Source organism: Cervus canadensis, chromosome 26 (assembly GCF_019320065.1).
Source record: "Cervus canadensis isolate Bull #8, Minnesota chromosome 26, ASM1932006v1, whole genome shotgun sequence".
NCBI lineage: Eukaryota > Metazoa > Chordata > Mammalia > Artiodactyla > Cervidae > Cervus > Cervus canadensis.
Genome location: NC_057411.1, coordinates 52,130,209 through 52,146,181, shown reverse-complemented (window position 1 = coordinate 52,146,181; position 15,973 = coordinate 52,130,209). Strand labels below are relative to the sequence as shown.

Below are 15,973 nucleotides of genomic sequence, written 5' to 3'. Positions count from 1 at the left end.
CAATCAAAAGGGAGATATTATAGCTACTTTAATATTACACAAAATAGAATTTAGTCAAAATTATCAGTAGAGACAAAGAGGGTCAATTTGTAACTATGAAAGATTCATTTTGGGGCTTCCCCAGTGGCTCAATGGTGAAGAATCCACCTGCCAGTGCAGGAGACACGGGTTCCATCCCTGATCAGGGGAGATCCTGTGTGCCTCGGAGCAACTAAGCCTGTGCACTACAACTAGTGAGCGTGTGCTCCAGAGCCTGCGGGCCGCGGCTGCTGAGGCCTGAGCGCCCTCCAGCCCGTGCTCCGCAGCACAAGCCACTGCAGAGACAAGCCTGTGTGCCAAACTAGAGAGGAGCCCCCGCTCCCCACATCTAGAAGATAAGCGGCCTGAGCAGCAACAGAGACAGCACAGCCAAAAAAAATACATACATAAAACTATTTTTAGAAAAGATTAATTAGAAACATATAATTCTAATGTGAATTCACCTACCAAGCTACACGGAGAAACAGACATTTCCACCATCATAGACTCTAACACGCTATCGAGACGTGATTCATCAGGTAAATAAAAAATTTCAATAGGGACAAAGACTTGTACAATAAATCTAGATCTTACAGACATATATAGAATGCTACATCTTCAGAATATATATTCTCTTCAAGCACAGGCAGAATATCTATAAAAATTGGCCCTACGTCAAGCCATAAACTTCCATACATTTCCTACTATCATGCAGGAAAGTTAAATATCACTAACAAAATAGAAAACAGTCTCCACAGGCACCAGCCCCCTCCCCCGTGGGGAAGGCTAACTACCCACACAGCCGCAAACCACGAGCCCCGGGCAGGGCGTGGAGAACCTGGAGCCCCGTGTAGCGCTGGCGGGAACGTAAACGGTGCGGCGGCTGGAAAACAGCGTGGAGGCGCCTGGAAGAACTACGCAGAGCGTCACCACAGGGTCGCCATTCCCTTTCTGGACACACAGCCCAGGGGACTGCAAGCAGGCTCTCGAAGGGGCATCGGCGCCCCGGGTCCACAGCGGCACGCTCTCCGCAGGCACGAGGTGGAGGCCACCGCCGCGTCCATCCACAGAGCCGGCCGTGCTGCAGCCTCAGGCAGGAAGGGGAGGGGGACGCCTGCCACGGCAGGACCTTGAGGACGTTGTGCTGAGTTCAGGGATGTAAGTCAGTCGCCAAAAAACAAAACTAACACTGTGTGGTTCCTCTCATCTGAGGTCCCTAGAATAGTCAAATCCACGGGGACAAAGTCGAGGGGGAGCCAGGCTGGGGGAGGGGAATGGGAAGTGGAGCGGGTGCAGAAGTCAGTTTAGGAGGACGGAGATGCTCCGGAGTGGACGGTGGTGGCGGCTGCCCAGCAACGTGAACGTCCTCACTGCCACCGGAGCGCGAAGCAGAGCCGCAGAGAGGCTTCCCTGCCGGTCCCGTGGCTCAGACTCTGCGCTCCCGGGGTCCCGGGCTCAATCCCTGGTCAGGGAACTAGATGCTACGTGCCGCGACGAAGAGCCAGCGCAGCCAAACAAGTAAATAAAATACTAAAAATAATAATTAAAAAAACAGAAATAGATTTATAGACATACAAAAGAAACTTGTGGTTACCAGGAGGGAAGGTGGGCAGGATAAATCGGGAGATTGGGATTGACAGGCACACGCTGGATCTGCTAGATGGGCTTCCCTGGTGGTGAAGAACCCGTCTGCAATGCGGGAGACCTGGGTTCAGTCCCTGGGTTGGGAAGATTCCCCTGGAGGAGGGCATGGCAACCCACTCCAGCATTCTGGCCTGGAGAGTCCCATGGGCTGCATAGTCCATGAGGTTGCAAAGAGTCGGACACGACTGAGCGATGGAGCACGGCTCACGGCATCTCTCTACCACACAGAACAGACAGTAAAGACCCAGAGTGTAGCGCAGGGCGTTACACTTAACACCCGGTAACTTCATGCGAAGAGTCTGAAAACGAGGCGGGAGACACACAGTAGGTTCTTCACTGTACGCCTGGAACTAAGGCAACACTGCAAGTCCACTCGACTCCGGTAAACGTTTTAACTGGCTAACATGGTGAATATCGCACGTACTTTGCCACGATCAAAAAATTGGAGCCAGGGCTGTTTTCTGTAACATAATTAATTAGTGTATTTATTCATCATTTTTGGTTTTGCCGGGCTCTCTGGTTGTGCTGAGTAGGAACAGCTCTCGCCTGCAGTCTGCGGGCCTCTCCCGGGGCACAGGCTCAGCATGGACTTTAGTTTCTCCCCGACAAGTGGCATCTCCCCAGACCAGAGATTCAACCCACGTCCCCTGCACTGGATTCTTATCCACTGGCCATCAGGGAAGCCCAAGACAGGGTCTTTAAAGAAGTGACCAACGTAAAATGAGGTCCCGAGGGTGGGCTCTGACCCAATTCTGCCTGGTGTCCTTATAGGAACACGAGATCAAGACACAGATACACAGAGGGAGACCCAGTGAGGACACAGGGAGGAGATGGCTGTCTACATGGCCAGGGAGGGGCCACAGGAGGAACCCGCCCCACCCACACCCTGACCTGGGACTTGCAGCCTCAGGACTGGGGGGAACAGGTGTCTATTGTCTGAGCCCCCCAGGGTCCCCCAGATTAAAGGAGAAACATCACATGATCATCTCGATAGATAAATGAAAGCTCAACATTCACATGATTTTCTACATTTAGCAGACTAGGAGTAAAACTGGACTTGCTCTGTCTGAACCGCCTGGGTCCACTCCGAGCTCCGCTCCCTGTTTCAGGGTTGAGGGGAAGACCTGGCACACACCCAGGCCAGGACCAGGATGAGGGCCACCCTCTGCGCCAGCACAGGGGTCCCGCACAAGCCTCTTCCAGGCTGCCCAGCAGTGGGGCTTCAAGGTGTCTTTGTGGCTTGTTAACAAGCAGTCCTGGCCACCTAAACCCGCCAAGGGGCGTGAGATCGGGGGTGTCGTCGTGAGCACCTGGGGAGCCCAGCTCCAGTGCCCGGACCTCGGCCAGAGACCCAGGAGCAGGTGGACGAAACTGGAGAACAAGGCCTGAGTCCCCTCCTGGACGCCTCATCTGGGCAGCCCTTGCCCAGCTGGAAACCACAGCACATTCCCCACACGTGTGCACGTGTGTGTGTGCACCTGGGCACAGCCCCACAGGGGCATATACACAGCCGTGCATGCACACACATCACACACGTACACAGCCACACATGGGCAGAAAAACACATTCTGCACATGCACATGTGTGGGTCCACAGATGCTCACATGTGAGTATGTGTGTACATGTGTGCACATGCAGGTGCAGACACACATGTGCACGTATGTGTACATGTGTGTGCGTGCACATATCACACATGTATGCAGCCACACTTGGGCAGGCACACAAATGCATGAGTGGGCCCACGTGGGCCCACAGGTCCTCACGAGTGTGTGCATGTGCGTATGTGTGTGTACATGTGTGCACACAGACATAGGTGCAGGTGTACGTGTGTGCACACATAGGTACATGCATGCACATGCATGAACACACATGCACATGTATCTTGCTATATTCCAAGCAATAAAACATTTATAGGCCTCATTATTTAGGCTAATGCAGTGAATCTAAAAATTGCTAAAAGGATCTTTAAAAGAAGCCGGACGATTTAGAAATTCAAAGCTACTCTCCTAAATAACTCCTAGGTCAGAGAGCAAATAAAAGTTACTGTGACAGACGATTTTACAGCTGTACAGAGAGAGAGACCGCACGTCCGCGGAGCCAGCTTCAGGAGGAGTTGGCGGAGAATTCACAGCCTTAAATATTTTTATTACTGAGCAAGAGAGACTGAAAATAAATGAACTAAACATTGGACACAAGGAGGGAAAACAGAACAATAAAGTAAATCCAGGGAGGCAGGAGGGGGGTACAGATAAAGGCGGATTAATGAATTGGAAACAAGAAAAATGGGGGAACTCCTCAGTAAATCCAGGAGCTGGTGCCTCAAAATAAATAAATAAAATAAACAAACGTCTGACGGGCTAATCAACAGAGCGGGAGAACACAGAGGCCCAGCAGGCCCTGCGGGGTCAGAGAGCCGGGATCGAGAGTGACAGGTTAGAGAGGGGGATGCTACTGACGAAACTGACAACGTGCTAAGACAATATAAATCACCAAAATCAACTTAAATAGGTTTTAAATGAGCCAAAAAACCTGCAGAAAAGCAGAAAGAGGTGCATGATTGTGGGGGGGATCATTTCCCCTTCCACTGAACCCCAGAGCAGAAACCCTCGGGACGGGGCCCTGCTGAGCGTGGGGGGCCAAGGTCAGAGGCCCCGGGGAGACGTGGGGAGGGGCTTGGGGCCTCCAGGCTAGTGGGACCAGGGCCGTCTCCCCGCTGTGATCTGGAGGGTTGGTGTGGAGGCTGCAGGAGCTGGACCCTGCTTGCCCTCGACCTTGTCCACCCTGACCCTTGACCCCGGCTGCCACTGAGCTCCACCCCCACCCCAAGGGTCCCCTCATGCTGTCCACACCAGGGTCCCCTGGCCTGGCTCGATTCTCAGGGGCGTGTCTCCACCTGGAACCCCGTCTGTGTGTTCCGTGGGGTCTGCCCAAAGCCGTCCTGGGTGGGCGTGGTCTCTGCAGGACAGTCAGCGGTTGCAGGGTCCCCGGGTCTGACTCCTGTGTCTGCACCCTGCCCCCTCCCCTGCCCACCGCGCCCCCTCCCCTGCCCACCGCGCCCCCTCACCAGCGTCAGCATCTCTGCGGCCCTCAGGGGCTGCACCCCACCTCTCGCCCCCCACAGTCCCTCTCTGGTCATCCCGCCCGGCCATCCTCTGAGTCCAGCAGAGGCAAGACCCCCAGTCTCCTCGCGGCGGCCTTGTCAACGTCCTCCCTTTCTGCCCCTATTTTATTACCTGTTTCGTCTTTCTTCGCTTTTATCCTTTTATTCCCTGAACCCAGGGCTCAGCAAACGCCCGCTGAACTTCGACTGGCCGAGAGCTCAGATGGATCTTAGGCATCTGTTGGGAGGAGACCAACCCTCCAAACCCAGCCTCTGAGGAGGCGGCACGCTGCGGGCCCTCGCACCAGCCCGCCACTGCCCCGCGAGGTCCTCTGAGGCCTCCATCCCATCCCTCCACCCCGTGCTCTGCAGCTCCCCCGGCCGCTTATTTTTGACCTTTCCTCTTTCAGCTAAGTCTGAGCAGCTTCCAAAACCCCACTGTCCAGGTGACACCCCAGAGAGGCCACCAGTGGTGGGGAGCCTCCGATGGGACAGGCGGCCCGTTCTGCATCCGTCTGGGGCACGGACATCCACCCTCACCCCCCAGGGGACAAGCCAGGAGCCAAACTGTGTGTCTGAGGACTCAGGCTGCAGCCGTGGTTGTAGCACAAGACAGACCTCTCTGACGCCAACGGGAAGAAATCCTTCCGGCCACTGGGCAGGTGCTGCCAGGGTCCCTGCAGGAGATGGGTCAGCGCCTGGCAGGCAGCCCAACGTCCCCAGGAGGGGCCCCAGCACTGAGGCAGGAGCCCCTGCCCCTCACCTTGCAGGTGGAGGCCTGAGAGTGAGGTTTCAGCAGGACGAGCCCACCTCCCCGCTTTGCCTGCCTTCCGCCTACATCCAAACTAGTTCAGAGGGTGCCTTTGCTCTCCACAGGGCCCCACAACAATTTCTCAGGAAAGAAAATCAAGGACGTTTCTGCAAAGATCATAAACGTTTCCTTTTGCTTTCTCAAGCTCCATCTCTTATCCAAAGTTCCTCGGATCAACATCTTTGGTGGAAATCTCAGGGTTTTATTGAGTCAGAAGGAGCAAACGGAGGTCTGTGCGGCCCCCACCCTACCCCGCACCTGCCCGGGGAGGGGCACGAGAGGCCGGACCATCCTCACCAGCCCAAGGCCTCAGCCCTGAGCCCCCAGCCAGCGGCCCGAGATGCGACCCCGCTCCAGACAGGGCAGGTGGCTCGCGGGGACCGTGCCGCGGGGTCCCGAGAAGCTGAACACAGCTTCTCGTGCAGGACACACGGCCACGCCAGTCTGCGCACAGAGCCTGTTAACAGAACGCGCATCCAAAAATTCCTTTCAAAACAGAGATGCTTTCTCAGAACTGTGAAATGTAAAAATCCAAAACACTGCTTTAGGAAAGACTTAATCCAAGGGACACTTCACATTCAGAACAGCCCGGGCCTTGGCGAGGAAGAGGTGAGGCGCCCGCACCGGCCCCGCACGCCGATCAGCTACTCTCCATCTGCTCCAGGTCCAGCTCACCAGGGCCCAGAGGCAGGACATCCTCCTCGCCAGCACTGTCCCAGTCACCAGGGTCCCGGCCGCTCCCGCCCTCGCCCTCGCCGGTGGCCTAGCCCCACCAGGACCCCAGGTCGGGGCTGGTAGGGCGGAGACCAGGGCCTCACACAGCAGGGCCACGGGGAGGACAAGGCCGTCCTCACTCAGGTGTCCTCCTCATCCTCGTCTTCATAACCGAGAGGGCAGAGGCTTTTTGAAGTTTTCAGAGTCTGCAAGAGAAGAGACGCAGGCGTCAGGCACTTCCAGGAGGTCACGGGCAAGGCGGTGTCCCACTGGCGTCCCACTGGCCCCTGAGGGTCCCCGAGTCCACGTTAACCTCCCTGGTCCCCTGGCAACACCACACACCCCCGCTGCCTGGGGGGCTACCTTCTGAGAGCCCTGCCCACCCACCCCTGCCTCGGGCAGGCGGTCCCACTGAGACCCAGTGTGCTGGGATGGTGGCCCAGGACCCGAGGCCAAAGCTGTGTCCACAGTCCCGTGAAATACCCAGGGGAAGGTGGGCCGGAGGCCCAGGGTCCACATCCAACTGCCCCGCTCAGCAGACCACCCAACTCCTGCCTCTGCAGCCTCAGGAGGCACCCATCAGGGCCCCCCAGCTCCAGGCAGGCAAGCCCCCCACGGCCCCTCCTCAGCCCCCCCTCGTCCAGTGGCTCCGCTTTCAACAAAAACGCACTGCAGCTGTCCTCACCTGTCAGCTGCAGACAGACAGACACTCCACACTGGAGCCTCCCCTGAGCCGCCACCCCCTCCGTGCCAGCGGGCGTCTCCCGGCCCAGCCCAGGGCGCCCAGCTGAGACGGGCTCTACAGGGCTCCTGCCCCCCACGGCCAGCTCCTCCCTGCCATGGCCCTGCCCCCGACAATCGCATCCCCAGTCTGTGCCCCCAGACCAAGCACCGGCCCCAGCGGCAGACGCACGCCCACCCGCTCGGAGGTACCTCTCCTCGGTGGTCCCACGGGCCGCCAAGGCCCACTGGCCACCCCAGGCCACACCAGGGTCCTGATCCGGGTGGAGCAGCGGGAATGACACAGCAGCAGCCCCTCGTGTGGCCAGCACCCCGTTCCCCTGACGCCGCCCCCGCCCTCACCCTGAATCCTGCAGGGCCACGGGCTGTCCACAGAGTGTCCAGGGCAACCTCCAGGCCGCCCACGCTGCCCCCGGACCCGTCACTGCATGCTTCAGGGTTTCTCAGGCCACTGGCAGAGCACGAGGTGGCGATGCATGTGTGGGCAGCGGTTATGGGGCACAGTGCCCCAGGGCCCCCCACAGCCGGGGTCCTGGACACACGTGTCCCAGAACAGCACCCCTGGGCTCCCCGAAGCTGGGGTTCTGACACGCGTGTCCCAGAACAGCGCCCCCGGGCTCCCTGAAGCTGGGGTTCTGACACGCGTGTCCCAGAACAGCGCCCCCGGGCTCCCTGCAGTTGGGGTTCTGACACGCGTGTCCCAGAACAGCACCCCTGGGCCCCCCGCAGCCGGGGTCCTGGACACGCGTGTCCCAGAACAGCGCCCCCGGGCCACCCGCCGTCCCTCTAGAGCCGGCACTTTGGAGCCACTGGCTCCAGCAGACAAACAGCCTGGTTTTGGCAGTCACTACTCTACTGCAACGAGTGAGCCGCTGGAAAGTGAAACTGAAGAATCAAATCTTCAGAGACCTGACAGCTGGCCACACATTCTGGTCACGAAATGAGGGCTCGGGAAAGAATTTCCTCTGCGTTCAGATCCAGGTGGACTCCCCAGCCAAGGTCACTTTCCTACTCCACCACCACCCCCGCCCCACTGCAGGGCAGGCCCAGCCCCGCACACTTGGCGGCAGAAGCTCCCCGCTTCTCCACCCATGAAGTCACAGCACAGAGGCTGGGCCTTCTGCTGGATGGTTGAAACCTGCCGGGAGGCAGAAAGACCGTGGCCCAGAGATCTCTCTGCAGCCGGGACACGAGCCCAGCCGTGATCACAGCTACAGCTCAAGTGTGAAAGGGGCAGCTCTGGATGTTCCTGGCTCAGGCCAACGCAGCGAGAAACCACCGACTCTTCACGGCCCAAAAAGGCCTGTCACAAATCCACAGAATCCGAGCTGGTCAGGGGACCTGAACCGACACGCACGACTCTCGTCACTGGACGGTCCTGCTCCAGTTTGACAGCGACCTACATCTAACCAGGTGAACAAAAAATGCTTTTTCAAAAAATCAAAGGTCAAGACTTCAAGTCTGAAACGGGGGCCCTCAATCTTACGGGGTCTCTCATCTTGTGTGCAAAACAGTCGGTATGGACATGCCTGCCCGCGTCGGCCGATTTACGCTGGACAGATGCACCCAGGCTTGGCAGCTGGAGCCAAGGGGCTCCGAGACTGAGCCGAGAGCAGGGAAGACACCCGACCTGCCCCGCCACATGCGGCCCTGAACAGACACCGTCCCGCGAGCCAAGAGCCGACCTGCTCCGTCACACACGCCCCTAGCCGTGGCATCGGGCCTTCTCCAGACAAACGCTCAACCTCTCTCCCTCGTGGAAACACAGCCCAGTGTCCATGCTCACGGCAGAGCTGACCCTGCCCACAGGCCACGGCACGGACGGCCGAGGGAGGGGTCCTCGACTGCCTGGAGCACCTGGAGCCCGGCATTGGGGCTCCGGCCGCAGGAAGGCGCGCAGACACACACCTCCACCGACCTGAGGGCCCCAAGGCCCTCGTCCCCTGCCACGGGGCTGGGGGGGCCGTGGTCCACCAGAGGCAGGACACAAGCACCCAGAGGGGCCACCTGAGGGTCACACCCGCCTGGGCCCAGCCTCCCCAGGCGGCTGGCGCCGAGACCTCTCTGGAGAACTGGGGACGCAGATGGGGGCATTCCAGCACCCCACTGAAAGCTCACGGTGGAAAGGCCACACCCAACACGCAAGGCCACAGGTCAGCTTCTGGGTCCCAGCGTCACCAGACACCCCGGGACAGTGCCTGCCACGTGAGGCGGCCGTGAGGACAAACGAGACGACACGGTCTGCAGGAAAAGGGGGATGCGAGACAAAGGAAACACCCCCCAGCACCGGACCAGCCGGCAGACAAGGTTCTCCACCAGCAAGCAGACAGAGAACGGGGCGGGCAGGGCCCCAGGAGGCAGGCCAGAGCCAACGGGGAGGGGCCGCGGGGCGGCACATCCCCCTGAATCATCTCCCAACAGACATGGGAGCCCCAGGCCCATCTGACCCCCAAGGACCAGGCACAACCGACAAACAACGGACACGTGGGTCTGTCCTCGCGCAGCGCTCTGAGGACAGAGGAGCTTGGGGAACAGGCCGAGCGGGGGGCGCTTCAGCACCCGTCACCGGAGGGAGCCTCACCCGGGCCATCTTCAGGAAGTTCAGGGCCGGGCGCGGGCATCCTCCGCGCGCCCGTGCTTCCTCCGGCCCTTCCCGCCCGCGCGTACGCACCGCGGCGAGCAGCGGCGGAACAGGCTCGGGCGTGGATGCGGGCGTGGTTGTGGGCGCGCTGCCGGCCGACGGCGGGGCCGCGCCCGCCGGCACCAGGCGCTCCTGCGCCAGCGACAGGCGGCATCGCGGGGAGGGCGTGCGGGCGCCCGCGGGTGGCCTGCCCAGGCCTGGAGCGGGGAGGCTGCCGCTGGCCGAGGCCGGCCATGGCGCAAGGGGTGAAGCGGCTCTGGTGACCGGGAGGGCGCGGCCAGGCAACCAGGCGCTCCCGCCGCTGTGGCAGCGCCTCTTGGTGACCGGAGTCCAGACCCTGGGGCCGCTGGGGTGCCTCGGGGACCCGCCGCTCGCCCGCTCGTCCGGCTCCGACAGGGAGCGGCCGTGCCGCTTGGTGGGCAGCACTGAGGGCGACCGGGCGCTGCCCCTGAGGTCCCGGGCCCTGAGCGTGCCCACGCTCGGGCCGCGGGGGCCGGGCAGGAAAGGGCTGGCTGGGCCCACGGCCACCTGGCTTCCGTCGGGCCGTCCTCCACCGACGACCTCCCGGGGGTGCTACTCTTCTGCGGAAACACAGAGACGGGTGAGGGGTGCGCGTCCTCGTGCCCCCACCCCTGGCCTCCAGGCAGCGGGGGCTGAGGGGCCCTGCCCACTGGGAACATCGGCCCCCAACCAGCACACGCTGTAGGGGTCACCTAGGTGCACAGCGACCCCAACCCCAGAGCCTCCACTGTCTCACCCCCAGCTAGGAGGCCTTGGCCTGGAGCCCAAGGGGCCTGTGTAGGAGAGCAGGACGCCCCGGGAGATCCTGGGGAACGAGCACACCCGGTCAGTCAGAGAGGACGGCAGGGCTGCGTCCAAGGGGGCACCCAGGGGCGGGCCCGTGCACCCACACTCGGGCCGGAGCACCCACACTCGGCCTGAGCACCCACACTGGGGCCGGAGCACCCACATTCAGGCCGGAGCACCCACGCTGGGGCCGGAGTACCCGCGCCGGCGGCCAGGCCACTCAGACCGCAGGGCACACAGTGTGTGGGCATGCCGTGCAGGGCAGGCCGGCAGCCCCAGGCCCTCCAGGCACGCACGCACCCAGCATGCTGGAGCCGAGGCGGCAGACGCTGCCTGACCGCCTGTCCTTTGACCACAGGACCCCTCAGGGCGGGCCTTTCAGCTGTGCGCCGCAGGCAGCTTCCAGAAGGTGGGCGGCAGCCCCGGGCCCCACCCACGCCGCTGCCCCTGGAGGAAGGCCCGCAGAGGGCGACCTCGCCTCTGGGCCAGCGACCCTGTCCCGCCCTGCTCACGGTCCCAGCCCGCAACAGCCCAGGAAAACCCGCCGCGGCTTTTAAACACTCACTGTTAGTCTCAAAACGGAACAAGTGGCCACTTCTGCTCAGTTTCTGGGCAGAATACTGAAAATGAAGAGAAAGAAGTTTCAGTACTGTGGGTTTACACATGCAGATTCAGGAACAGTTCAGAAACAGGCCTGTCTTGAAATCTGTTTTTCCCCAGCAATGGCCATCCTGGTGATTAAAAGGAGAAGTTGTTATTCAGTCTCTAAGTTGTGTCCAACTCTCTGAGACCCCGTGGACTGCAGCAGGCCTGGACCTCAAAATGCATTTTTTTTTTCTTTTTTTCCGTAAGACTTAAATACCTAACAGGTCTTCAGGTGAGCAAAGAATATGAAACGCACATCTGCTGTGTCCCGCCAGGGCTGTCGTCAGCAGGGCCACTCCTCAGAAAGCTGGTCCCGCCTTGACCACATCACATGGGCACTCTGTCCAGCGAGGTGGGCAGCTGCGGGCTGCGGCGGCCAGTGGGGCCCGGCCCAAGCCCATGGAACTCTGCTCTGCCACAGTTTAGCCCCAGGAGGTGGAGGGCCCACTTGGAGCTGCGTCTACTGAAGGCCTATGTCTGCTCCCCCCCCAGACCTCGTGTGCACTCGGCGCTCAGCCTTCTCTGCCTCCCACACCCAGAGTCTCCTCCACAGCACGCAGCGCTGTTATGGGGCTCCAGCTCCTCGGGGGGACTGTTTCATGGGATGACAAACTCCTGACAAAACGAAGAACTTCTCTGCTGTTCTCATAGAGGGAGTAAGTGAAAAGCTGGGTTCATCACCTGGAAGGAGGAGGCCCATCGACAGTCAGGCTGTGCAAACGCAGGCCGCCCGGTCGGCCGGCGAGTAGGCGCCCCAGGGCTCTGGTTCTAGACAGAGCCAGGCAGGGAGCTAAGCAGGCTGGGCCAGGCCTCTGCGAGAGGGCCGGGCTGCCGGGCTGTGTGCCTCCTGGCCCAGCACAGGGCCAGCTGAGCCACGTGCCCTGGGGGTGGGGGCATTCGCTGGGGTGGGGTTGGCTAAGGCCCCGGGCTGGTGCCTCAGGGCTCCCGGTGCCCACACTCGCGGGGCTCCCAGCGCCCCTCCACACTCGCAGAGGCTCCATCTCAGTCTGCCTCCACCACAGCGGAAGCCGGTGATGACCCATGCAGTGAGGGGCCAGGAGCGCAGCCCGTCCCCAGGGCCTCGTCTCCCGCCCAGGACAGGAGTGACCCCGGGACACACAGAACAGGGTCCCACGGGAGCCCCACAAGACCACTGACGGGGCAGGGACGGTGGTTCTGGGCAGCGGTGTCGGCCGGCCGCGCCCCCACACACCTGCCTCACCCCACACGGATCAGCTCAGACAGTGCAGGCTTCAGGCTGCAGCAAGGGAGCGGCGCTTCAGAGAGTGTCTCCTGGACTCAGGTTAGCAAAGACTATTTAAACAGGATTAAAAAAAAATAATAATAATTTACACTGATACATTTGTCTGCATTGAAATTTAGAATTTCTCTTCATCAAAAGACACCAGTAAGAAAGTGACGAGGTGGGATTCCCTGGTGGCCCAGTGGTTAAGAATCCGCCTTCCAAAGCAGGGGAGAGTGCGTGCGTGCCAAGTCACATCTGACTGAATCTGTGACTCCATGGACTGCAGCCCACCAGCCTCCTCTGTCCATGGGACTCTCCAGGCAAGAATTCTGGAGTGGGTTGCCATGCCCTCCTCCAGAGGATCTTCCCCCTCCCAAGGATCGAACCTGCATCTCCTGAGGCTCCTGACTTGTAGGAGGATTCTTTACCACTGAGCCACCAGGAAATCCCCCCTCCAGGGGGCCTGGGTTCAATCCTTGGGTGGGGAGCTAAGATCCCCCCATGCCATGAGGAACTAACCCCACACGGCACAACTGTGCCTGCACGCCGGAGCCCACGGGCGCCGCAGGAAGCCTGCACGCCGCAGCCCACGGGCGCCGCAGGAAGCCTGCACGCCGCAGCCCACGGGCGCCGCAGGAAGCCTGGACGCCGCAGCCCACGGGCGCCGCAGGAAGCCTGGACGCCGCAGCCCACGGGCGCCGCAGGAAGCCTGCACGCCGCAGCCCACGGGCGCCGCAGGAAGCCTGCATGCTGCAACCAAATATCCCGTGTGCCACAACTAAGACCCAGCACCACCGAAAACAACTAATTAATTAAATTTTTTATAAACTAGAGTGACAAGGCAAGCCCGACCGGATAGGAGAAAATATTTGCGTAATACACAGGTGAGAAAAGACTTGTAGCTAGAATATGCCAAGACTTGCTTCAAACCAATAAGAAAAATACACACGACTCCCCCCTCCAAAAAAAACAAAAATCAGTAAAAGGACACCAAAAAGCATGTAAAAAACTCTGATGAGTACAGGATTGAGGGCAGGGGGAGAAGGGAAAAATAGAGAAAGTGAGATGGTTGGATGGCATCATCGACTCAGTGGACATGAGTTTGAGCAAGCTCCAAGAGAATGGTGAAGGACAGGGAAGCCTGGCATGCTGCAGCATTGCAAGAGTCGGACACAACTGAGCGACTGAACAGCCACAAGAGTATGGGAAATGGCCGTGATCTCTTTGGTCATCAGAGACACGAGATGAGCACCGTGATGCCACCACAGCCGACCTGGGAGAAGGCACAGCCGGATCAGTGCCGACAGACAGCTGGGCAGGCCACCCACTCAATACACAAAGGCCCGCACGCAAATGCGGACAGCAGCATTGCTCCTAACAGTCGGCTGTGGACACAGCCTGAGGGCCGGGCTCCAGGGAGGCGAGGGCCGTCCAGCAGGCCACAGGGACACCTGCCGATGCTCCTTCCACACAGAGAGTCCCAGGGACGCAGGCGCTGAGTGCACCCCAGACTCCAGGGCACCCGCATGCTGTGAGTCAGCACACTGCTGCCTTCTGGGACCGGAAAACCACACGGGGACCTCCGCGGGCAAGAGAGATGTTTGGGGTGGTGGGGACAAAGTCAGTGTGAACACGACTGGGGAACTCACCCACTCAACAACAGACCTCACTGTCGATTTCACTGCCTGCAGCCTGAAAAGTCAGTGTTAGTCGTTCAGTCGTGTCCGACTCTTTGCGACCCCACGGGCTCTAACCTGCCACCAGGCTCCTCTGTCTGTGGAAATCTCCAGGCAAGAACACTGGAGTGGGGAGCCATGCCCTTCACCAGGGGATCTTCCCTGAATCAGGAATCAAACTTGGGTCTCCCTGCATTGCAGGCAGACTCTTCACCATCTGGGCCACCAGGGAAGCCCATGCAACTTACGCCTCAACAAAAAAAGTATTTTTTAAACTTAAGGCTTTTCAGAGCTGAGCTCTCTACCTGCTTAAGTCTGTACCTGCAGAGCTGGGCACACCAGAGGACACAGCACACTGAGGCCACACCCACACAGGCCGGCACACGCTGACTCTCCCTGACCCGGCACCCCCCCCCAAGGGGCTCCCTGCCCAGGCCCCACCAAGGCCTGCAAATGGGCCTGCTCCCCATGGGTCGCAGCTTCGGCTCCAGCGCCGGTCCTCATGGAGCGGGGATGCCAAGCACCTGTCCCCACACTGGGCTCCCGTCCCCATGGGCTCCTGTCCCCACACCGGGCTCCTGGCCCCCTGGGCTCCGGTCCCCACGCCCTGAGGCCCGTCTGTGCACCCCCTGCAGGACCCTGACACTCTCATGGCTCTTGGCGACACGCCCACTAGTGCAGAGGGCCAGGCACCCCCTGTGTCAGAGCGGGAAGAACACAGGCAGGAATTTCTGGCCACGTCTCTGCAGGTGAACCCTCCTGCCCACCGCCTTCCCTGCCAGACCGGCGACAAGCTGGCCCAGAGCACCAAGGGCACGCCGGCTCTGAGTGCCCGCCCGGGAGACCTGCAGGCTCGGACCCCAGCACCAGGCCACACCCACGCTCCGTCGCCTCCCTCTGGACCTGCAGCCTGACCAGGCGGGTGTGAGCTGACGGTTATGGAAACTCGATCTAGAGCACGGCTCCACCTCTGGCAAAACCAGCCCAGGGAGACAGAATTCAAGACAGGCTCTCGGGAGGAGCCGTGCCCAGAGGCCAGGGCGGCGTCGCTGGGCGCGGCTACCGATGACCGGTGCCTGCTGGGCACCCAGGAACGCACGTGTCCACGGGGAGCTGGGCTCTCCCTCACAGTGGTTTAATGATGCCAGAACCCTATCACTACCTTGGGGGGCTCTGGGAGCTCTGAGGACACCAGGGCTTCCCTGGGGAGAGGCCCACCCACCCCCCGTCCCCTCCGCCAGCTGAGACCCAGCCCGGGCAGTGCCCCCTGACCCAGGGTGGGCAGCTCACCAAGCCAGTATCATAGCTCTTGTGAGCGAGGGCGTCCAGGCACTGGCTCTGCAGCTTCTTAGTGATGAGGGTGACCATGGTCCAGGGCCTGGGCCCTCCTTCGGTGCCAAGAGGCCCCGGGCTTCTGGAGCATCAGGTTTCGGGAGGCCTGGGCTGCTGCAGGCACTGAGCTAACCCACACACGTGTGTTTTGGTTCTAAAGATGAGCAATCCATTTCCAAGGATGCTCTGGACTCCGTGCCTGTTGTTGGCAAAGAGAAACCGTCACACACACACGGGGCCACGAGCAATTCCACCGGCTCCGCACGGTGAACAAACTCTCCCCCTAAGACCCTCCCACATGTAAACGACCTCACGAGCTTTCTCCTGGAAAACCTAATAAAAGCTGTGGTCTGATCGCAGGACGGAGGGTGGACAGGGTGGGAAACAGCGAGGGCGGCCCGCCCCCCCCGCCCCACCGCTCCAAACAGGTGCCAGATGGAGGAGGCCAGACGGCCACACTCTGGACACAAGGAGCTGCTGGGAAACCGAGGCCTCGGCCAGCGGCGGGGAGACCCCGGGGATGACCTGGCCGTTGAGCGCTGACCACAGCAGTTAAACACCCCTCCCCCACCGCACCCAGCCAGCGAGGGCCCTGCCC

At 60.6% G+C, this 15,973-nt stretch overlaps 1 protein-coding gene across 1 annotated transcript; it reads right to left on the bottom strand.

Annotated features, from left to right (window-relative positions):
* Nucleotides 1–3,430: 3,430 nt before the first annotated feature.
* FAM53A (family with sequence similarity 53 member A) lies at nt 3,431–13,116 on the bottom strand. The gene is made up of 5 exons (XM_043447976.1): nt 12,887–13,116; nt 10,815–10,923; nt 10,513–10,620; nt 9,610–10,242; nt 3,431–6,493 (listed from the first exon to the last, which is right to left on the bottom strand). Exons 1-5 carry the CDS (start codon nt 13,114–13,116, stop codon nt 6,428–6,430), a joined length of 1,146 nt encoding a protein of 381 aa, XP_043303911.1. The 3' UTR covers nt 3,431–6,427.
* Between the last annotated feature and the right edge of the window lie 2,857 nt (nt 13,117–15,973).